Raw genomic sequence first — 24559 nt, 5'->3', positions numbered from 1 at the left:
ACTCTACCCAGCAAGGATCTCATTCAGATTCGATGGAGAAATCAAAAGCCTTACACACAAGAAAAAGCTAAGAAAATTCAGCACAACCAAACCAGCTCTACCACAAATGCTGAAGGAACTACTCTAAGTGGGGAACACAACAGAAGAAAAAGGCCTACAAAAGTAAACCCAAAACAAATAAATAAATGGCCATAGGAGCATACATATTGATAATTACCTTAAACGTGAATGGATAAATTGCTCCAACCAAAAGACACAGGCTTGCTGAATGGATAGAAAAACAAGACCCATCTATATGCTGTCTACAAGAGACCCACTTCAGACCTAAGGACACATACAGACTGAAAGTGCGGGGATGGAAAATGATATTCCATACAAATGGAAATCAAAAGAAAGCTGGAGTAGCAATACTCATATCAGATACAAAAGACATTAAAGTAAAGAATTTTATAAGAGACAAGGAAGGACATTACATAATGATCAAGGGATCAATCCAAGAAGAAGATGTAACAATTATAAATATATATGCACCCAACATAGGAGCACTTCAATACATAAGGCACCTGCTAACAGCTATAAAAGAGGAAATCAACAGTAACACAATAATAGTGGGGGACTTTAACACCTCACTTACACCAATGAACAGATCATCCAAAATGAAAATAAATAAGGAAACAGAAGCTTTAAAAGACACAATAGACCAGATAGATTTAATTGATATTTATAAGACATTCTTTCCAAAAGCAGCAGATTACACTTCCTTCTGAAGTGCACATGGAACATTCTCCAGGATAGATCAAACCTTGGGTCACAAATCAAGCCTCAGTAAATTTAAGAAATTTGAAATCATATCAAGCAGCTTTTCTGACCACAATGTTATGAGATTAGAAATGAAATACCGGGAAAAAATGTTAAAAAAAAAACCCAAACACATGAAGGCTAAACAATACGTTACTAAATAACCAAGAGATCACTGAAGAAATCAAAGTGGAAATCAAAAAATACCTAGAGACAAAAGGCAATGAAAAAAAAGACGATCCAAAACCTATGGGATGCAGCAAAAGCAGTTCTAAGAGGGAAATTTATAGCTCTGCAAGCCTACCTCAAGTAACAAGAAAAGTCTCAAATAAAGAATCTAATGTTACACCTAAATGAACTAGAGAAAGAAGAACAAAGAATACCCAACGTTAGCAGAAGGGAACAAATAAAGATCAGAGCATAAATAAATGAAATCGAAACAAAGAAAACAATAGCAGAGATCAATAAAACTAAAAGATGGTTCTTTGAGAAGGTAAACAAAATTGATAAACCATTAGCCAGACTAATCAATAAAAAGAGGGAGAGGACTCAAATCAATAAAATTAAAAATGAGAAAGGAGAAGTTATAACAGACAACGCAGAAATACAAAGCATCCTAAGAGACTACTACAGGCAACTCTATGCCAATAAGTTGGACAACCTGGAAAAAAATGGACAAATTCTTAGAAAGGTATAACCTTCCAAGACTGAACCAGGAAGAAATAGAAAATATGAACAGACCAATCACAAGTAATGAAATTGAAGCTGTGATTAAAAATCTTCCAACAAACAAAAGTCCAGGACCAGATGGCTTCACAGGTGAATTCTATCAAACATTTAGACAAGAGCTAACGCCCATCCTTCTCAAACTCTTCCAAAAAATTGCGGAGGAAGGAGCACTCCCAAACTCATTCTATGAGGCCACCATCACCCTGATACCAAAACCAGACAAAGATACTACAAAAAAAGAAAATTACAGACAAATATCACTGATGAATATAGATGCAAAAATCCTAAACAAAATACTAGCAAACAGAATCCAACAACACATTAAAAGGATCATACACCATGATCAAGTGGGATTTATCCCAGGGATGCAATGATTCTTCAATATACGCAAGTCAATCAATGTGATACGCCGTATTAACAAGTTGAAGAATAAAAACCATATGATTTTCTCAATAGATGCAGAAAAATCTTTTGACAAAATTCAACAACGATTTGTGATAAAAACTCTCCAGAAAGTGGGAATAGAGGGAACCTACTTCAACATTAAAAAGGCCATATATGACAAACCCACAGCAAACATCATTCTCAATGGTGAAAAATTGAAAGCATTTCCTCTAAGATCAGGAAAAAGAAAAGGATGTCCACTCTCACCATTATTATTCAACATAGATTTATAAGTGCTAGCCACGACAATCAGAGAAGGACAAGAAATAAAAGGAATAAAAATTGGAAAAGAAGAAGTAAAGCTGTCACTGTTTGCAGATGACATGATACTATACATAGAGCATCCTAAAGATGCCACCAGAAACCTACTAGAGCTAATCAATGAATTTAGTAATGTTGCAGGATACAAAATTAATGCACAGAAGTCTCTGGTATTCCTATACACTAATGACGAAAAATCTGAAAGGGAAATTAAGGAAACACTCCCATTTACCACTGCAACAAAAAGAATAAAATACCTAGGTATAAACATATCTAGGGAGACAAAAGACCTGTAGAAAACTATAAGACACTGATGAAAGAAATTAAAGATGATACCAACAGATGGAGAGATATACCATGTTCTTAGATTGGAAGAATTAATATTGTGAAAATGACTACACTACCCAAAGCAATCTACAGATTCAATGCAATCACTATCAAATAACCAAAGGCATCTTTTACAGAACTAGAACAAAAAATCTGAAAATTTGTGTGGAGACAGAAAAGACCCTGAAGAGCCAAAGCAGTCTTGAGGGAAAAAAGCTGAGCTGGATGAATCAGAGTCCCTGACTTCAGACTATACTACAAAGCTACAGTAATCAATACAATATGGTACTGGCACAAAAACAGAAATATAGATCAATGGAACAAAATAGAAAGCCCAGAGATAAACCCACACAGCTATGGTCAACTAATCTATGACAAAGGAGGAAAGGATATATAAGGGAGAAAATACAGTATCTTCAATAAATCATGCTGGGAAAACTGGACAGCTATATGTAAAAGAATGAAATTAGAACACTTCTTAACACCATACACAAAAATAAACTCAGAATTGATTAGAGACCCAAATGTAAGAACAGACACTATAAAACTCTTAGAGGGCTTCCCTGGTGGCACAGTTGTTGAGAGTCCACCTGCCATGGGGACACAAGTTCATGCCCTGGTCTGGGAAGATCCCACATGCCATGGAGTGGCTAGGCCTGTGAGCCATGGCCACTGAGCCTGTGCGTCCGGAGCCTGTGCTCCACAATGGGAGAGGCCACAACAGTGAGAGGTCCACATACCACAAAAAAAAAAGAAAAAAAACTCTTAGAGTAAAACATTGGAAGAACACACTTTGACGTAAATTACAGCAAGATCTTTTTTGATCCACCTCCTACAGTAATGGAAATAAAAACAAAAATAAACAAATGGGACCTAATGAAACTTCAAAGCTTTTGCACAGCAAAGGAAACCATAAACAAGATTAAAAGACAACCCTCAGTATGGGAGAAAATATTTGCAAAGGAATCAATGGACAAAGGATTAATATCCAAAGTATATAAATAGCTCATGAAGCTCAATATTTAAAAAACAAACGTCCCTAACCAAAAATGGGCAGAAGACCTAAATAGACATTTCTCCAAAGAAGACATACAGATGGCCAAGAAGGACATGAAAAGCTCCTCAATATCAGTAATTACTAGAAAAATGCAAATCAAAACTACAATGAGGTATCACCTCACACCAGTTAGAATGGGCATCATCAGAAAGTTTTCGAACAACAAATTTTGGAGAGCGTGTGGAGACAAGGGAACCCTCTTGCCCTGTTTGTGGGAATGTAAATTGATACAGCCACTATGGAGAACAGTATGGAGGTTCCTTAAAAACTAAAAATAGAATTACCATATGACCCAGCAATCCCACTACTGGGCATATACCCAGAGAAAACCATAATTCAAAAAGACACATGCACCCCAATGTTCCTTGCAGCACTATTTACAATAGCCAGGTCACAGAAGCAACCTAAATGCCCATCAACAGACGAATGAATAAAGAAGATGTGGTACGTATATACAATGCAATGTTACTCAGCCATAAAAAGGAATGAAATTGGGTCATTTGTTGAGACATGGATGGACCTAGAGACTGTCATACAGAATAAAGTAAGTCAGCAAGAGAAAAAAAATGTGTATATTAACGCATATATCTGGAACCAAGAAAAATGGTATGGACGAACCGCTTTGCAGGGCAGAAATTGAGACACAGATGTAGAGAAGAAACATATGGACACCAATGGGGGAAAGCAGTGTGTGGGGGGTGGGGGAGTGATTAACTGGGCAACTGGGTTTGACATGTACACCATGATGTGTATAAAATTGATGACTAATAAGAACAAGATGTATAAAAAAATAAAAATAAATAAAAGTCAAAAGTTCAAAAAAATAACAAAAAGAAATACAAAGGATCATGAGAGATTTCTACAAGCAACTATATACCAATAAAATGGACAACCTTCAAGAAATGGACAAATTCTTAGTAAAGCACAACCTTCCAAAACTGAACCAAGAAGAAATAGAAAATATAAACAGGCCAATCACAAGCACTGAAATTGAAAATGTGATTAAAAATCTTCCAACCAACAAAAGCCCAGAACCAGATGGCTTCACAGATGAATTCTATCAAACATTTAGAGAAGAGCTAACACTGTCCTTCTCAAACTCTTCCAAAACATAGCAGAGGGAGGAACACTCCCAAACTCATTCTATGAGGTCACCATCATGCTGATACCAAAACCAGATAAAGATGTCACAAAAAAAAGAAAACTACAGGCCAATATCACTGATGAGCACAGATGCAAAAATCCTCAACTAATTACTAGCAACCAGAATCCAACAGCACATTAAAGGGATCATAGAACATGATCAAGTGGGGTTTATCCCAGGGTTGCAAGGACTCTTCAATATACACAAATCAATCAATGCGATACACCACATTAATAAACTGAAGTATAAAAGCCATATGATCATCTAAATAGATGCAGAAAAAGCTTTTGACAAAATTCAACACCAATTTCTGATAAAAACCCTTCAGAAAATAGGCATAGAGGGAACTTACCTCAACATAATAAAGGCCATATATGACAAACCCACAGGCAGCATCGGTCTCAATGGTGAAAAACTGAAACCTTTTTCACTAAGATCAGGAAGAAGACACTCTCACTACTATTATTCAACATAGATTTGGGAGTTTTAGCCACTGCAATCAGAGAAGAAAAAGAAATAAAAGTAATCCAAATTGGAAAAGAAGAAGTGAAGTGTCAATGTTGTCAGATGACATGATACTATACATAGCGAATCCTAAAGATGCTACCAGAAAAGTACTACAGCTAGTCAATGAATTTGGTAAATTAGCAGGATACAAAATTAATGCACAGAAATCTCTTGCATTCCTATACACTAATGATGAAAAATCTGAAAGAGAAGTTAAAGAAACACTCCCATTTATCATTACAACCAAAATAATAAAATACTTAGGAATAAACCGAAAGGAGACAAAAGAGCTGTATGCAGAAAATATGACACTAATGAAAGAAATTAAAGATTATTCAAACAGATGGAGAGATATACCATGTTCTTGGACTTGAAGAATCAATATTGTGAAAATGACTCTAGTACCCAAAGCAATCTACAGATTCAGTGCAATCCCTTTCAAACTACCAATGGCATTTGTCACAGAGCTAGAACAAAACATTTCAGAATTTGTATGGAAACACAAAAAATCCCAAATAGCCAAAGTAATCTTGAGAAAGAAAAATGAAGCTGGAGGAATCAGGCTCCTGGACTTCAGCCTATATTACAAAGCTGCAGTAATCAAGACAGCATGGTACTGGCACAAAAACAAAAATATAGATCAATGGAACAGGATAGAAAGCCTAGATATAAACCCACACACATGTGGTCACCTTATATTTGATAAAGGAGGCAAGAATATTCAATGGGGAAAAGACAGACTCTTCAGTAAGTGGTGCTGGGAAAACTTGACAGCTACATGTAAAAAAATGAAATTAGAACACTCCCTAACACTATACACAAAAATAAACTCAAAATGGATTAAAGACCTAAAAATAAGAACAGACACTATCAAACTCTTAGAGGAAAACATAGGCAGAACACTGTATGACATAAATCACAGCAAGATCCTTTTTGATCCACCTCCTAGAGAAATGGAAATAAAAACAAAAATAAACAAATGGGACCTAATGAAACTTAAAAGCTTTTGCACAGCAAACGAAACTATAAAGAAGACAAAAAGACAACCCTCAGAATGGGAGAAAATATTTGCAAGCAAAGCAACTGACAAAGGATTAATCTCCAAAATATACAAGCAGCTCATGCAGCTCAATATTAAAAAAACAAACAACCCGAGCCAAAAATGGGCAGAAGACCTAAATAGTTATTTCTCCAAGGAAGATATACAGATTGCCAACAAACACATGAAAGGGTGCTCAACATCACTAATCATTAGAGAAATGCAAATCAAAGCTACAATGAGATATGACCTCACAACAGTCAGAATGGCCATAGTTAAAGTATGTACAAACAATAAACACTGGAGAGGGTGTTGAGAAAAGCAAACCCTCTTGCATTGTTAGTGGGAATATAAATTGATACAGCCACTATTGAGAACAATATGGAAGTTCCTTAAAAAAATAAAAATAGAACTACAATATGACCCAGCAATCCCACTTTTGGTCATATACCCTGAGAAACCATAGTTCACAAAGAGTCATGTACCACAATGTTCATTGCTGCACTATTTACAATAGCTAGGACATGGAAGCAACCTAAGTGTCCATTGATAGAGGAATGGATAAAGAAGATGTGGCACATATATACAATGGAATATTACTCAGCCATATAAAGAAAGGAAATTGAGTTATTTGCAGTGAGGTTGGTGGACCTAGAGACTGTCATACAGAGTTAAGTAAGTCAGAAAGAGAAAAACAAATACCGTATGCTAACACATATATATGGAATCTAAAAAAAAAAAAGGTCTGAAGAACCTAGGTTCAGACAGGAATAAAGACACAGATGTAAAGAATGGACTTGAGGACATGGGGAGGGGGAAATGTAAGCTGGGATGAAGAGAGAGAGTGGCTTGGACATATGTACACTACCAAATGTAAAATAGATAGCTAGTGGGAAGCAGCCACATGGCACAGGGAGATCAGGTCAGTGCTTTCTGTCCACCAAGAGGGGTGGGATATGGAGGGTGGGAGGGAGACACAAGAGAGAGGCGAAATGGGGATATATGTATATGTATAGCTGATTCACTTTGTTATACAGCAGAAACTAACACACCATTGTAAAGCAATTATACTCCAATAAATATGTTAAAAAAATATACAGCTCACTCCATCCTAGGCCTACTAATCAGGATTTTCAGGGAAGGACCTTGGAATCTACATATTTCCTTTGCCCCAGCAATTCTGATGATAGGCAAATTTGGAAAGGATTTCACTTCACTACACTATGTCACTGTGGCTAAATATTCTAGTTGGTTCTTTCCCTCCATAGTAATTGGTCAAATTTTGTGATTTGTATTTTTCTTGTCTATTTGTTTATTGTGTATACATCTTCTGGATTGTAAATTCAAGCTCTACAAGGGTGTATATCAGGCCTGCCTTTTCACTATTCTATCCCCAGCACTAGAACAGTGCTTGGTATGTACTTGATGTTCAGTAATATTTGTAGAATGAAAGAATGAAATTTTTATACTATTTTAAATGTTATACTCCATTTACAGTTATTACAAAACACTGGCTATATTCCCTGTGTTATACAGTACGTCCTTGTAGCCTGTCTTTCACCCAACTGTTTGTACCTCCCACTGCCCCATCTCTATATTGCCCTTCCCCTCCCCACTGGTAATCATTAGTTTGTTCTTTGTATCTGTGAGTCTGCTTCTTTTTTGTTATATTCACTAATTTGCTGTAGTTTTTAGATTCCATATATAAGTGATATCATACATATTTGTCTTTCTCAGTCTGACTTATTTCACTTAGCATAATGTCCTCCAAGTCCATCCATGTTGCTACAAATGGCAAATTTTTTTGTTCTTTCATGGCTGAGTAGTATTGCAGTGTGTGTGTGTGTGTGTGTGTGTGTGTGTGTGTGTGTGTTCCACATCTTCTTTAACCATTCATCTGTTGATGGACACTTAGGTTGCTTCCTTATCTTGGCAATTGTAAATAATGCTGCTAAGAACATTGAAGTGCATGTATTTTTTGAATTAGTGGTTTTTTTTTTTTGGATATGTACAGGAGTGGAATTGCTGGGTCATATGGTAGTTCTATTTTTAGTTTTTGGAGAAATATCTATACTGTTTTTCATAGTGGCTGCATCAATTTACATTCCTACCAACACTGTAAGAGGGTTTCCTTCAAACAAATGAATGTTTAACAGAAAGGTGTGCCCTCTATTTATAGCACACAGAATAAAAATATATAATAATATACATTTAAACTAATGGCAGTTTGGAATATTATTTTTTAATTATTTTAATAGAAATGTACTTAGAAACTTATAGGGCCTGAGAGTCATCATTTTAAATAGCCAATATATTTGAGCTGTCAATACATTGGAGTTATGGTTATAGAAGATACTTATTCTACAAATGGTTATAGAAGATACTTATTTTATAAATTTATGAGCAACTCTGGAGGGATAAAGTTTATCCAGGAGACTAAAGATTTGGAAACCAATTATCTCAATTTCCAGTTTCCTCAGTTAAGGAATCTGAGTCCCAGAGTGATAAAAAAAAACTTGACCATGGGTCATATAAAATGGTTGAAAAACTGTATTATACAAAATTACGGGTATTTATTTTGAAACAAAGAAATAAATACTTGAATTCCCTGGTGGCTTAGTGATTAGAATTTGGCGCTTTCACTGCCGTGGCCTGGGTTCAGTCCCTGGTCGGGGAACTGAGATTCTGCAAGCCACATGGCACAGCCAGAAATAGGAATAAATACTCTTTACATAATTGATAGCTGGAATGTAGAAGAGGCTATTTGGAGTAAGGTGGATCCAGAGTGAAAAACTGGAACCAAGGCCTAGAATTAATAAGACAATAGATACTGATTCAGTTTTAGGGAGAACATTTTTGGAAAAAAAAACTATCCAAAAACTGGACTGAGGAACCTTATAAAGTAGTATGTTCCATGTTCCTATTATTTTCATGCAAAGACTGAATAGCCATCCACCTATAATGCTGAAGAAGAAACTTTTACCTTAAATGGAAGGTTAGGCTAGTTGGCTTCCAAGATCTCTTCCATCGTCTATGATTCTTTGAAAATGTAATAAACCCATTAAGATTATGTTTGTATACTGAATTATTTTCCTGGTGCCTTCCAGTTTTGAGAAATAGCCAGAGAGGAACTATGTCAGCCCTAGTATGTAATAAATTTCCATATAGTCCCAATGTTCACATATTATTATACCTTTATCATTATACAGTATATAATCATTCATTTCTCCCAAGAAGGGTGAAAAAAGAAGTTGAAAATAAATGGACATTGGCTTCTGTTTTCTGTCTTCTTCTCTCTTCCCAAGCCTTTATGACCCAAAGGAAGCCAAAAGCATCCTAAGAAAACTGGTATCGTTCTTCTTCTGCCCACACCATCATTTTCCCAAGCATCTGTGTCTAAGATTATTGTGAAAAAGAAGCATCAGTATTTGATAAGCGTCGTATTCAAAGACAGGAAATAGAGAAAGTACATGACAATTTAATGGAACTTTAGTAAGAAGTTGAAATTCTTTACTTTTTCTGAAGTCTAGTAGCTTATTCTCAATGAGACCATATACTGGGAAATTGAAATGGAACTATACTCTTTAAAATAGTGTTTCACCTATGGGAGAATTTAGCAAAACTAGAAAAATTAATATCCATAAATATTTTCCTTTTCTACCAGGTAATATTCACTTGGGAGCCTACAAAGCAATCCATATGTTTCAGGTTTCACATTTAGCATTGAATGCTAAATACATCAAAGGTACTACATATCCTGAATTTGAAGAGAAAATGCCCCCCCAAAAAAAATTATAAAGAAGAATTAATCTTCTTGGACTAACTGAATAGTTCTTCTGTTTTGCCCTGCATTTTTTTTTGCAAAATCTTACCACGTAAAAGTTAACTTTATTCATGTTTTTTATTTACATTAGAGAATATCTAAGGTGGCTTTGTATTGAAGTGGACCTTGTTGTATAGAAGCAATTCTACTTGGTATACAAAGAAATGGTACCATAATCAAATTTAGATCTGAAATTATGAAATGCTATTGAATGACTTTCTACACTAAAAGAGAATATACACGTTTTAAGAATTCTTCTTCCACTTTGTAGATTGGCGTGACAATTCTACTTTGTAGAGTCATATGGCAAAATTATAAAGGTTACAAACTCTAATCATATAAAATGAGCTTTTTGAAAATTACATGAGAAACTTGAGAATAAAATTGGTTTTAGACTGCAGCTTCCAAAAAATGTTGGAGTAGACATAATTTTCCCTATCCTTCCCAGTAAGTACAACTAAAATCCCTAGACATTATATATAAAACAAATATAAGAAGACTGTGAAGGGTGGAAAGACCTCACATCTGCTAGGGACCACAGGACCTAAAGAATAACATAAAAATATATACATTCATTTATTTATTATTAACCATTTTTTAATTGAAGTATAGTTAGTTTACAATGATGTGTTAGTTTCAGGTGTACAGCAAAGTGATTCAGTTACATGTATATACATATATATGTATATATATATATATTCTTCTTCAGATTTTTTTCCATTATAGGTTATTACAAGATATTGAATATAGTACCCTGTGCTATACAGTAGATCCTTGTTGGTTATCTATTTTATATATAATAGTGTATATATATTAATCCCAAACTCCTAATTTGTCTCTTCCCCCACCCCGCTATCCCCTTTGGTAATAAGTTTATTTTCTATGTCTGTGAGTCTTATTTCTGTTTTGTAAATAAGTTCATTTGTATCATTATTTTAGATTCCACATATAAGTGATATCATATGATATTTGTCTTTCTCTGTCTGACTTCACTTAATACAATGATCTCTAGGCCCATCTGTGTTGCTGGAAATAGTATTATTTCATTCTTTTTATGGCTGAGTAATATTCCATTGTATATATATACCACATGTTTATCCATTCATCTGTCAATGGACATTTAGGTTGCCCTATAACTATTAAGGAAATTGAATTCAAAAAAGTCTCCCCAAAAAAGAATCTACAAGTACCCATAACCTACAGCTAACATCATACTTTAATGGTGAAAAATAGAATGCTTTTCCTCTGAGACCAAAAACAAGATGTCCACTCTAAACACCTTTATTCAATATAGTAGTAGAAGTTCTAACCAGCACAATAAATCAAGAAAAGGAAATAAAAGATACACTTGATTAGCTGTGTAGAATCATAAAGAATCTACAAAACACTCTTACAACTAATAAGTGAATTCACCAAAGTCTCTGGATACAAGATCATCATATAAAAATCAATTACATGTCTATATAGTAAAAATAAATGCAATGAAATTGAAATTTAAGATATGAATAAATTATTTGCAATCCCTCAAAAAATCAAATACTTACATGTAACTCTAACAAAACATGTACAGGATTTGTATGCTGAAAACTACAAAACACTGATGAAAGAAATAAAAGAAATTCTAAATAAATGGAGAGACATTCTGTGTTCATGTACTGGAAGACTCGACATAGTAAAAATGTAAATTCCCCCCAAATTGATATTCAGGTTTAACATAATTCCTATAAAATTCCAGCAAGATTGTTTGTTGATGTAGACAAGATAATTCTAAAATTCACATGGAAAGGAAATATGCTAGTATAGCTAAAACAGTTCTTGACAAAAACAATAAAGTGGAAGAAATCCATCTACCCAATTTTGAGACTTATTATATAACTACAGTAACCAAGACTGTGGTATTGGCAGGGTGATAAGACGTATAGATCATTGGAACAGAATGGAGAGCCCAGAAATAGTCCTGCACAACCATGGCCAACTTAGTTGATTTTTGACAAAGGTGCAAAAGCAATTCAATGGAGGAAGTCTTTTCAAGAAATGGTGCTGGAACAATTGGATATCTATAGGAAAACATAAATTAACCTTGATGTAAATCTCACACCTTATACAAAGTGAATTCATAATGGATCAGAGATTTAAGTGTAAAAAATAAAACTATAAAAATTTTAGATAACATAGGAGAAAATCTTTGTGGCCTAGGGCTTGGTGAAGAATTCTTAGGAATAGGACTAAAAGCATAATCCATAAAAGAAAAAAGCAGTAACTTGGACTTCATCAAAATTAAAAAAAAAACTTTTGTGCTGTAAAAGACAAGGATGATGAAAATACAAGCTACAGATGAGGAGAAAATATTTGCAAACCACATATCTGACAAAGAACTCATATCTGCTACAGAATGGGAGAAATTTTGCAAAACCACTTATCTGACAAAAATTCATATCTAGAATATATAATGTACTTTCAAAACTTAATATTAAAGAAAAGACAAAAATTACAAAATGTACAAGAGACATGAAGAGACATTTCACTGATATATGGATGGCAAAAGGCACATGAAAAGATTTTCAACATCACTAGCCATTAGGGAAATTAAATTAAGAACTTGATGATCTATTGCTACATGCACCAATGAGAACAGCTAAAAGAAAAAGAATTACTTATAATACGAAGTCCTGGCAAGAATGCCAAGAAACTGGATCTCTCATACATTGCTGGTAGAAATACAAAATGGCACAACTTTTATGGAAACAATTTGGCAGTTTCTTTTAAAATTAAACATATAATTACCATTTGACCCAGCAGTTGCATTCTTGGGCATTTATCTCAGAGAAATGAAAACTTACATCAGCACAAAAACCTGTACATGATTGTTCATAGAAGATTTTTAGCTGTATATAATAGCCAAAAATTAGAAACTACCCAAGTGTCCTCCAAGTGAAGGGTTAAAAAAACATTGCAAAGAAACAGAAACAAAATGGTACATAAGTATCATGGAAGAAAACTTAGCAATAAAAATGAATGGACTATTGATATATGTGACTTTAATAAATTTCCAGGAAATTAAGCTGAATGAGAAAAGCCAATTTTTTGAAATTTTTGAAGTCACATGTATGACTCCATTTATATAACTTTCTCAAAATGACACCATTATAGAGGTGGAAAACAGATTGGTGGTTGCCAGGAGTTGAGGATGGTGGGAGGGAGGAGAAGAATGGTGTGATAAAGGAACATAGAATTGTACACATATATTGTACAATATCAATTTCCTTTTTCTGTTATGGTGCTATAATTATGTAAAATGTAAACTGGAGGAAACTGAATGAAGACCAATTTTTGCAACTTTCTGTAACTCGAAATTTATTTTACTATAAAAAGTTTTAAAAATTGATTCTAAATCTAATAAAATGCAATTTTAGAATACTTAAAATACGCAGGTAGTCATTATGGAGCCAAACAAAGTTACTAGAAGGCACATTTTCACGTACAAAGAGCAAGACTGGAAATGGGATATGAGCTATAGCTAGAGCTGCATGTCTGGTCCCTTTCAGAAAAGAACCAATTCATGTTTCTTTTGAAATATTTGGTGGATAATTTTCACCAGAAATAAAAACAAAAACAAAAAAGTGTTCTGCGACAGGTTGCATGTTGCTTGAAAGTCTGAGTATTTAGATAAATATTTCTTCTAATAAGGTATTTTAAAATAAAAGCAGCTACTTTTATTTTAGCTTATTGAGTAATAATAAAACTGCATTATTCTAGGTATCTACTTATTCTTTTTAATCATATTTTATGCTGTATCCATTCATTATTTTAATGGCTAGAACTGCTAAGGTTTCTATTTTTACAAAACTTTCTCTTCTATTTCTCTTATAAAGACTTGGATTGGGAATCGAAGAAGAAAATATCGTTTAATGGGGATTGAAGTTCCACCTCCAAGAGGAGGCCCTGCTGATTTTTCTGAGCAGCCCGAATCTGGTTCTTTATCTGCACTCACACCAGGAGAGGAAGCTGGTCCTGAAGTAGGAGAGGATAATGACAGAAATGATGAAGTATCCATCTGTTTGTCTGAAGGAAGCTCGCAAGGTATTTTATATGCTCCATCTCCAAATGATATCTTCTGTGAATTTGATGGTTTTTTACTTGCTTTTCAGCTTACCGCACTTCAAATCTAAAGTCCTCAAAACATTTGGTTAAATATTTGAAAAGAATAGACATATTTTTATTCTATTTTAAAATGATAGTTGTATATATTTAAAGTGTGCAACATATTTAGATATACATGTACATAGTGAAATGATTACTACAGTCAAGCTAATTAACATATCCATCTCCTCACATAGTTACCTTTTTGTGTGTGTGTGGTGAGAGCACCTGAAATCTACTTCCAAAGCAAATTTCCAGCATTCAATATAGTACAGTAGACCCTTAAACAACATGGCTTTGAACTGCACTGGTCTACTTTCAATAAATACATTGGAAAAACTTTTGGAGATTTGCAACAATTTGGAAAAACTTGCAGACAAACCATGTAGCCTAGAAATATCGAAAAAGTTAAGAAAAAGGTATGTCATGAATGCATAAAATATATGTAATATACATATAACATACAAAATATGTGTTAATCAACTGTTTATGTTATTGGTAAGGCTTCTGGTCAACAGTAGACTATTAATAGTTAAGTTTTGGAGGAGTCAAAATTTATACTTGGATTTTTAACTGTGCAGGGTGGTTGGTGCCTGTAACCCCCATGTTGTTCAAGGGTCAACTGTATTGTTAACTTTAGTCATCATGCTCTACATTAGTTATTTAGACTTATTCATCCTATGTAATTGCAATTTTGTACCCTTTGGCCAATATTTCCCCATTTTCCCCACCTCCTCACCCTGGTACCTACCATTCTACTCTCTGCTTCTATGTATTTGACATTTTTTGATTCCACATGTGAGATCATGCAATGCTTTTCTTTTTGTGTTTGGCTTACTTCAGTTAGCATAATGTCCTCTAGGTTCATCCAAGCAGTTGCAAATGGCAGGATTTTTTTTAAAGACTAATATTCCATTGTATATGTATACCACGGTTTCGTTATCCATTCATCTGTTAATGGACACTTAGGTTGTTTCCATCCCGTGACGAATGCTGCAATGAACATGGAAGCACAGATACCTCTTTGGGGTACTGATTTCATTTCCTTTGGATATATACAGAAGAGGAATCGCTGAATCATATGGTAGTTTCTTTCTTAATTTTTTGAGGAACTTTCATACTGTTTTTCATAATGGCTCTACCCCGTTTTTTCCATATCCTCACCAACAGTTGTATTTTACCTTTTTGATCTTTAATGCTTCCACCTAAGCAGTCTCCCACATTGTCATCACAAAAAGTGACACTCATCTACCACAATAATGATCTCCATGATTCAAAATATTGGTTATTACAACAATCCATAAATTATAGTATATGATCGTTTTAATTTTATTGGAATTCTAGTCAATTTGGGTCAGAGCAATTTAAATGCATTGTAATCAAAGAGAGTATGATGTAATGTGACAAATACCAGACTAGTAGTTGGACAATCTGGGTACGAGTCCTAGATCTTCCACTAGCTGATTATGTGACTTCAGGCAAAGTATTTAATTCATCAGGCTTTAGTTTTCTCATCTGCAAAATAAGGGAATTAGGCTGGATCATCTTTATAATACTTCTCAGTGCTTCCCTAAATGAGAATTCAAATAATAACATGTAATCATACCATTTGTCCATGAGAAGTATTTTTCATTTGACTTCAAGCATAGAAAGAGTCCTCTTCTGACACCTTTTTTATGAACACTTTTATTGAGGTTTAATTTACATAGAATAAAATTCATCCATTGCAAAAGTAGAGTTCAATGATTTTTAGTTAAGTTTATAGAGTTGTACAACCATCACCATCACTAAAATCAAATTTTAGAATAATCTCTTCAAATCACTAAAATCCAATTATAGAATATTTTCACCACTTCAAAAAATTTCCTTGAGCCCATTTTCAGCCAGTATCCACTCCCACCTCCAAACCTAGGCAACCACAGATCTGATTTCTGACTATATAACTTTGTCTTTTCTGGGCATTTCATATAAATGAATCATATAATATATAGTGGGGGTGTTACATCTGTAATAGAGAGAGAGAATTTTGCATTGGCCCATTTTGTTTGTTTTTATTTTATCGGTCAGGGTATTATTCACACTATATTTTCCAGTTTATTTTTGCCTTCTAAATTTGCTTATGGGGTTTTCAAATGTCAGAACTTTTGTTTGTAATTTTTATATTGTTAAATATACCAATTCTTTCCTTTATGGTTTGTGACTTTGGTGACAGGATTACAAAATCCTTCCTTGTACTACAATTATGTAAACATACCCCATATTTGCTTCATGTATCCTTATGGCTTCATTTTTACAACATGATATTTATCCCACCTAGAAATTGTTTTGCTTTAAGATACGTGAAGACAATACCTAATTTTGTTTTTTCCAAATGATTAACCAAGTGCCCCTACACTATTTGTTGAATAAGTCAGCATTTTTCCAGTGAGTTTGTGTAGCTTTTTTTAATCAAAGATAGATAGATAGATAGATAGATAGATAGATAGATAGATAGATAGATGATAGATAGATGATAGAGAAATAGAGAGAGAGATAGACACAAATTCATGTATGTATACATACGCACATGGATTAAATTCTGGATTTCCTATTATGTTAGATTGATCTGATTGTTTATAATTGTGGTTTTATAAGATATCTGAAGATCTGGAAAGGCTCTCATTCTTAGCTCTTGTAGTACATTGATTCTTCTAGGTGAACTTAGTTCATACCTTTACCCAATACCCCTCCCCAAATTCATTTAAGATTTTTGTTACTGCACTAAATGGATAGGATAATGTGGGAAGATGAATGCAGTTTTGCATGGGCTGAGTTTTAAATGAGGACAGGACATCCATGTGGAGCTGACCAGCATACCCTTGGATAATATGGGTCTGGAGCTCAGAAGAAGGGGTAAGATATGAGAAGAAATATTGGAGTCACCCATATCGAGGCCAAAAAAAAATGTCTAGCCATAGAAATAGATGATTTAGTTAGGTGAGAAATGGAAAACAAGAAAGGAAGATAGACAAGGACAGTGTGTTGAGAAATATCCAGATTTCTGGAGGAGAAAAAGGAGCCATTGAAAGAACATTCAGATATAGGAGAATCAGGATAGAATGTTATTACCAAAACCAAGGAAAGAAAACAATTTCAGAAGGAAGAGGCATCATTATCTCAATGGTCTCATAGAGGTTGCGTATAAGGCATCTAAAGTGGTTAAAGGTACATAAGTGGACGATAGAACAGTGGTATGAGGGAGTGGAGGGAGAGGGATATGGGGAGCTGTTTTTCAATGGATATAAAGTTACAGTTACAGAAGAGGAGTAAGTTCCAGAGAACTGCTGAACAACTCAGTGCCTGTAGTTAGTAATAAGTGATTGTATTCTTAAAAACTTAAGAGGGTAAATCATGTTAAGCATTTGTAACACAAAAAAAGGGACACAAGGAAACTTTTGGAGGTGATGGATACATTTATTACCTGGACTGTGGTGGTGGTAACAAAAGTATATACAAGTTCAAATTCACCAAATTGTATACATTAATTATGTGCAGCTTTTGTGTACAAATATTTTCAGTGATTCTAAATAGATCCTTAGAGAATGATGTCTGGCAGCTATTTGAGGGATAGTGGGGAGGTAGGGATTTGTGTGTTTCTATGGGTGGGTCAGAGAACTGTGAGGAAATATTCTGATAAAAGGAAATTATATAAGCTCTTAAGGGGAGTTTCATTCCCCAACTCCATCTTCCCCACCTAAAAGGGAATTTTAAAAAATAAAATAGTTAATGGGAAAAAAGTGAGTTAATTTTAAGGTTGCTAATGGACCACTGCTCCTACGCTAGCATCCTTTGTCATTTAATAGCTTGCTCTCTAGACAGCTGACATAGTAATCAAGATCTAATGAGAAAAATGAGAGATAATTTAATGCATGAATCAAAAAACACTTGATGGGAAGTGAGATTGCCTAGGATTCCTCTCGGTGGCTTATTTTTCACAGCTGCATGGTAACCTTTTCATTCTCATCAGAAATTGCAAAATAAAAGCATAAAAGAATTTTCAAATACTGAGAAGAGTCTTTTTCCGTATGGTTTCCTACTAGTGCTGTCCTGTTATCATCCTCATTTTACTGATGGAGAATACTAATCTGATTTAACTGTGTGATTCTTTTGTGACAATTAAGGGAATTGTATCATCCGGCCTAGATTAACATAATACCTTTAAAATATGCTGACCATATTCTCTTCCAATTATGAAACTGTAGTCGAATGTATGTTTACTTTGAGTTTCCATTAATTACATCTTAGAGATATGGAGGCAAGATAATCAGAGTAGCTTCCCATACTATTTCAGAAAACTAACAACTTGAAACTCAAGGTCCTTTATAATACAGCTGTTGATTCAATAGGGTTAGAGTCTTTTAAATGTCTAAGAAGAAAAAAAATGTCTTTAAATCAGGGCTCACATTTTACATGTCAAAAAACAATTAAAATCACTTAAAAATATTCTAGAAAAGAACTCTACGAGCAAAAACAAGGATTATTTTTTAAAACACAGTAAAAGGCAGGGTTAGCCAAAGTCACAAAAAAGTGCTGTTGATCTTTTAGCGGTTTCAAGTCCATTCTTTTGCTTCTGGGAGAGTAGGTACTTCCCTGATACAGAGCTTCTGACTTACCTCTAATTTCCTCCTACTTTCCACCTTCGCTTCTCCCATTTCCTTTGCCTTTCCATGTGTGGAGGTGAAGTGAAAGGATATGTGGTTGGCATTGAAAACGAAAAGGCTACCTGGATTCACCCCCCACACTGAACTGCAAACTTTAGCAAATGTAATAGATGACTCAGCTCCTTAATTTCAAGTTTTGTGTCTACCAAAATATATTTATGGTTGAGCAACTTTAAAGATTTATACTATCCTGAGAAGTGAACTGTCTAAAGTATAGAAACAACATCTATAATGTTAAATTCGTTAAATTTTATAACAAAGCCTCTTTTCAGCTGTACCTATTATGTATGTGGATATGCACATGAAAGATAATTCTGCGTACAGCTACTTAGTGTGAGCATGTGGCCACCACATAAAGTGCCCACTAGAGCTTTCACTGATTAGTATTCTACTTATTTATTTTCCATTTAAGAGAGCTGCTTTTGTTGAGTAATAACCAGACATATTGACAGTATTTAGCTTTCAAACTTTTACAGATGTGTAAGCTACCTATAAGCAAAAGAAAACATGCTTTATTCAGCTGTATAATTTCATACCTTTTTACTTTAGAAATCCTCAAAACAGTTTTTATATGCATCTTATAAAAGAATCATCAAATCATGGATGAATCTGTTGCTGGTAAAGCAGAACTGTTTACCAAGCTATGAGCAACAGAAATGTAAGGCAAACCTCTAAGGAATGATACCAGTAAAGATCTGTTGATGAGCAATATAACTCCTATTTATAGGGCACCAGTACTAATACCAGCTCTGCATCTAAATCTGATGACAATTTTCCCTTCCTTCATTTCATTTAGTTGCTGATTACACAGGACTTGAAATACGGTGATTTGAAATGTCCTAATAATTAATAAAATTTCCTCTATCTAGGAACCACTTTTTTTAAATTTTTTATTTTATATAGGAGTATAGCCAATTAACAATGTTGTGATAGTTTCAGTTGCACAGCAAAGCGACTCAGCCATACATATACATGTATCCATTCTCCCCCAGTCTCCCCTCCCATCCAGGCTGCCACATAACATTGAGCAGAGATCCCTGTGCTAAATAGTAGGTCCTTGTCGGTTATCCTTTTTAAATATAGCAGTGTGTACATGTCAATGCCAAACTCCCTAACTATCCCTTCCCTCCACCCTTCTCCCACTGGCAACCGTAATTTCATTCTCTAAGTCTGTGAGTCTGTTTCTGTTTTGTAAATACATTCATTTTTATCGTTTCTTTTTAGTTTCCACATATAAACGATATCATATGATATTTCTCTTTCTCTGTCTGACTTACTTCACTCAGTATGGAAATCTCTAGGTGCATCTATTTTGCTGCAAATGACATTATTTCATTCTCTTTTTATGGCTGAGTAATATTCCATTGTATATGTGTACCACATCTTCTTTATCCATTCCTCTGTCAATGGACATTAAGGCTGCTTCCATGTCTTGGCTATTGTAAACAGTGCTGCAATGAACATTGGGGTGCATGTATCCTTTTGGACCATGTTTTTCTCCTGATATATGCCCAGGAGTGTGATTGCAGGGTCATATGGTAGCTCTATTTTTAGTTTTTTAAGGAACCTCCATACTGTTCTCAATAGTGGCTGTACCAATTTACATTCCCACCCACAGTGTAGGAGGGTTAGGAACCATTCTTTTATAGAAAAAAAATCAGTTGAATTTTTAGTGGACTTTGCATTAAAACTCTGGTAAAACTTCCCTGAATATCTTTAATTCTCAATGCACTCATATGTGAGTTCCTGGATGAGCAATGTTTTCCTCCTAGTCATTTCCCATGTTCATACACTGCACCCTTATATGTCTTTCCATGGGAAGGAATGGACTCAAAAAATCTTAGGAGAACTGATAACTATTTCTGTTCTGCTTTCTATGGTGAAATAAATTGTTCATTACCGAGGGGCTGAGAACTTCCACTAGTATTTATCCAAACAATCTATGACATGGCTGTGCAGAAAAAAAAGAGAGAAACATTAGCCCTATTTTTCTAAGGGATAGAGGTAGGGGAAATCTTAAGACAGAGGATTATCTTGTAGACACACTATACTGTGAATTAGCCACTTCTCCTAGCTCAGCACAGAGAACTTTTTAGTACACTGATTTTTCTGAGTTAACTTTTCTTTTATTTTTTCTTTTCTCATTTTTAAACTATCAGGGTTTTTAAAAAAATTTCATTGCTGTTTTATTAGTATGACAGCCAGTGATTGACTACTCATTCATACTTACAGTATGCGAACTTCTTTTTCCAGTTTTGTTGAGATATAATTGACCTACAGCACAGTATAAGATTAAGGTGTACAACATAATAATTCGAATTACATATATCATCAAATGATTACCACAAAAGTTTTAGTAAAAATCCCCCACCTCATATAGAAACAACATTAAAGAAATAGAAAATTTTTTTCCTTGTGATGAGAGCTCTTAGGATTTACTCTCTTAGCAATTTTCATTTATAACACACAGCAGTGTTAGTTATCTTTGTCATGTTGTGCATTACATTCCTAGTATTTATTTATCTTATAACTGGAAGTTTGTACCTTTTGACCACCTTCATCCAATCTCCCATCCACCCACCCCCTGCCTCTGGTAGCCACAAATCTGATCTCTTTTTGTATGAGTTTGTTTCTGAAGTATAATTGACCTATGATGCTTTGTTAATTCCTGATATAAAAAATAGTGATTCAATATTTCTATACATTTCAAAATGTTCACCATGACAAGTATAGTTGTCATCTGTCACTACAAAGATATTACATAATTATTGACTATAATTCCCCACACTGTACATTTCATACCTGTAACTAATTTATTTTGTAATTGAAAGTTTCTTCCAATTAATCTTCCTCAACTATTTCTGTCCTGCCCACACCCCACCCCATCTGACAACCACCTGTTTGTTCCCTGTATCTATGACTCTATTTCTTTTTGATTAGTTTGTTCCTCTGTTTTGTTTTTTAGATTCCACATATAAGTGAAATCACACAGTATTTGTCATTCACTGTTTGACTTATTTCATTTAGCATAATACCCTCTAGGCCCATCCATGTTTTTGCAAATGGCAAGATTTCATTCTTTTTATAGCTGAGTAATATTCCACTGTGTGTATATATGTGTGTGTGTGTGTGTGTGTGTGTGTGTGTGTGTCTGTGTGTATACCAGATTTTTCCTTATCCATTCATCTAGCAATGGGCACTTAAATTGCTTCCATTTCTTGGCTATTGTAAGCAATGCTGCAATGAACATAGGGGTGCATATATCTTTTTGAATTAGTGTTCTCATTTTCTTTGGTGAATACCCAGAAGTGGAATTGCTAGATCATATGGTAGTTTTATTTTTAATTTTTGAGAAGTCTCCATGCTGTTTTCCATAGTATCTGCCAGCACCAATGTACATTCCCACTAACAGTACATGAGGGTTCCCTTTTCTCCCCATCCTCGCCAACAGTTGTTATTTCTTGCCTTTTTGATAATAGGCATTCTGACAGATGTGAAGTGATATCTCAAAATGGTTTTGATTTGCATTTCCCTGATGATTAGTGATGTTGAGCATCTTTTCCTGTTGGTCATCTGTATGTCTTCTTCGAAAAAAAAATGTCTATTCAGGTCCTCTACTTATTTTTTACTTGGGTTGTTTGTATTTTTGATATTGAGTTGTATGATATCTTTGTATATTTTGGATCTTAACCCCTTATCAGATACATCCTTTGAAAATATTTTCTCCCATTCAGTAAGCGGCCTTTTTGTTTTGTTGACAGTTTCCTTTACTCTGCAAAAGCTTTTTAGTTTGATGTAGTTTTATTTGTTTATTTTTGCTTTTGTTTTCCTTGACTGAGGATATATATCCAAAAAATACTGCTAAGACTGATGTCAAGGAACTTATTACCTATGTTTTCTTCTAGAAGTTTTATAATATCAGGTCTTACAGTTAAATCTTTAATCTGTTTTGAGTTTTTGTATATGGTGTGAGAAAGTAGTCTATTTTGATTCTTTTCTATGTAGCTGACTAGTTTTTTAAACACTATTTATTGAAGAAGCTGTACTTTCCCTATTGTATATTCTTGCCTCCCTGGTCATAGATTAATTGCCCTTATAAGTGTGGGTTCATTTCTGGGCTCTCTGATTCTGTTGATCTATGTATCTGTTTTTGTACTAGAATCTTACTGTTCATTACTGTAGCTTTATGATATAGTATGAAATCAGGGAGCGTGCTACCTCTTGTTTTGTTCTTCTTTCTTAAGATTATTTCAGCTATTTGGGGTCTTTTGTGCTTCCATACAAATTTTAGAATTATTTTTTCTAGTTCTCTGAAAAATGCCATTGGTATTTTGGTAGGGAACGCATTGAATCTGTAGATTGCTTTGTGTAGTATGGTTCTTTTAACAATATTAATTCTTCCAACCCATGAACGCAGAATTTCTTTCCATCTGTTTTGTCATCTTCAATTTATTTCCTCAGTATCTTATAATTTTCAGAGTACAGATCTTTTACCTCCTTAGTCAGATGTATTCCTTAGTAATTTATTCTTTTTGATGCGATTGTGAATGGGATTGTTTTCATAAATTCTCTTTCTGGTAGTTCACTGTTAGTGTATAGAAACACAACAGATTTCTGCATATTAATTTGTTATCCTGCAACTTTACCAAATTCATTGACGAGTTCTAGTACTTTTTAGGGGTATATTTAGTATTTTCTATGTATAGTGTCATATCATCTGTAAACAGTAAGAGTCTTCCTTATTCCTTTCCAATTTAGATGTCTTTTATTTATTTTTCTTATCTGATTGCTATGTCTAGGACTTCCAATACTATGTTGAATAAAAGTGGTGACAGTGCCACTCACTGATGGGCAGAGTTGTGTCCCACAGTCTCTGGCTATAGGGCCCTGGGAGTCCTGGGGTTAGCACAGGTGCACTGGTGACCTGGGCCAGGTCCTGGGCACTCTGGTGGATGTAGTCAGGTCCTGGAGCACCTGGGAGCTTAGGAGATCCTAAGGCAGTCAGCCTGCTCATGGGTGAGGCTGTGTCCCTTCCTGGCTAGCTGTTTGGTCTGCGCATCCCAGAACTGGTGCCCACCGGTTGGTGGGCAGGGTGGGTCCTGGCACTAATAAGCTAGAGGGGGGATTCCAAAGTAGTGCTTACCAGCAACAATGTCCTTATGGTGGAATGAACTCCCCCAAATGGCTACTGCCAGCGTCTGTGTCTCCAAGATGAGTTTTAATCACCCCCTGCTTCTCCAGGAGGCTCTCTAAGATCAGCAAGTACATCTGAGCCAGGCTCCTTTCAAATTATTGCTTCTGCCCTGGATCTTGGAGGGTGTGAGATTTTGTGTGTGCCCTTTAAGAGTGGAGTCTTTTTCCCACAGCCCTCTGGCTCTCCTGAAAGTAAGCCCTGCCTTCAAAGCCAAACTTTCCGGGTAGCTCATCTTCCCAGTGCAGGACCCCTGGGCTGAGGAGGCTGACGTGGGGTTTCAATCCCTTGTTCCTTGGGGAGAACCTCTGCAATTATAATTATCCTCCTGTTTGTGGGTCACCTTCCCCAGGTGTATGGTTCTTCACTATACTGTGTCTTTGCCCCTCCTACCCCTCT

The 24559-nt window shown here is 34.9% G+C and overlaps 1 protein-coding gene across 1 annotated transcript in view; it reads left to right on the top strand.

The window, feature by feature from the left end:
- The window catches only part of HDX (highly divergent homeobox), a 177094-nt gene that overhangs the window by 125298 nt on the left and 27237 nt on the right, over window positions 1–24559 (top strand). The window contains exon 6 of the mRNA XM_033404037.2: window positions 14002–14209. Within this exon, the coding sequence (XP_033259928.1) occupies window positions 14002–14209 (208 nt within the window). The remainder of the gene's footprint in view (window positions 1–14001; window positions 14210–24559) is intronic.

The sequence above is a fragment of the Orcinus orca genome, chromosome X (genome assembly GCF_937001465.1).
Source record: "Orcinus orca chromosome X, mOrcOrc1.1, whole genome shotgun sequence".
Taxonomy (NCBI): Eukaryota; Metazoa; Chordata; class Mammalia; order Artiodactyla; family Delphinidae; genus Orcinus; species Orcinus orca.
Note: the sequence above shows the minus strand (reverse complement) of the source record. Positions and strands in the feature narration are given on the sequence as shown.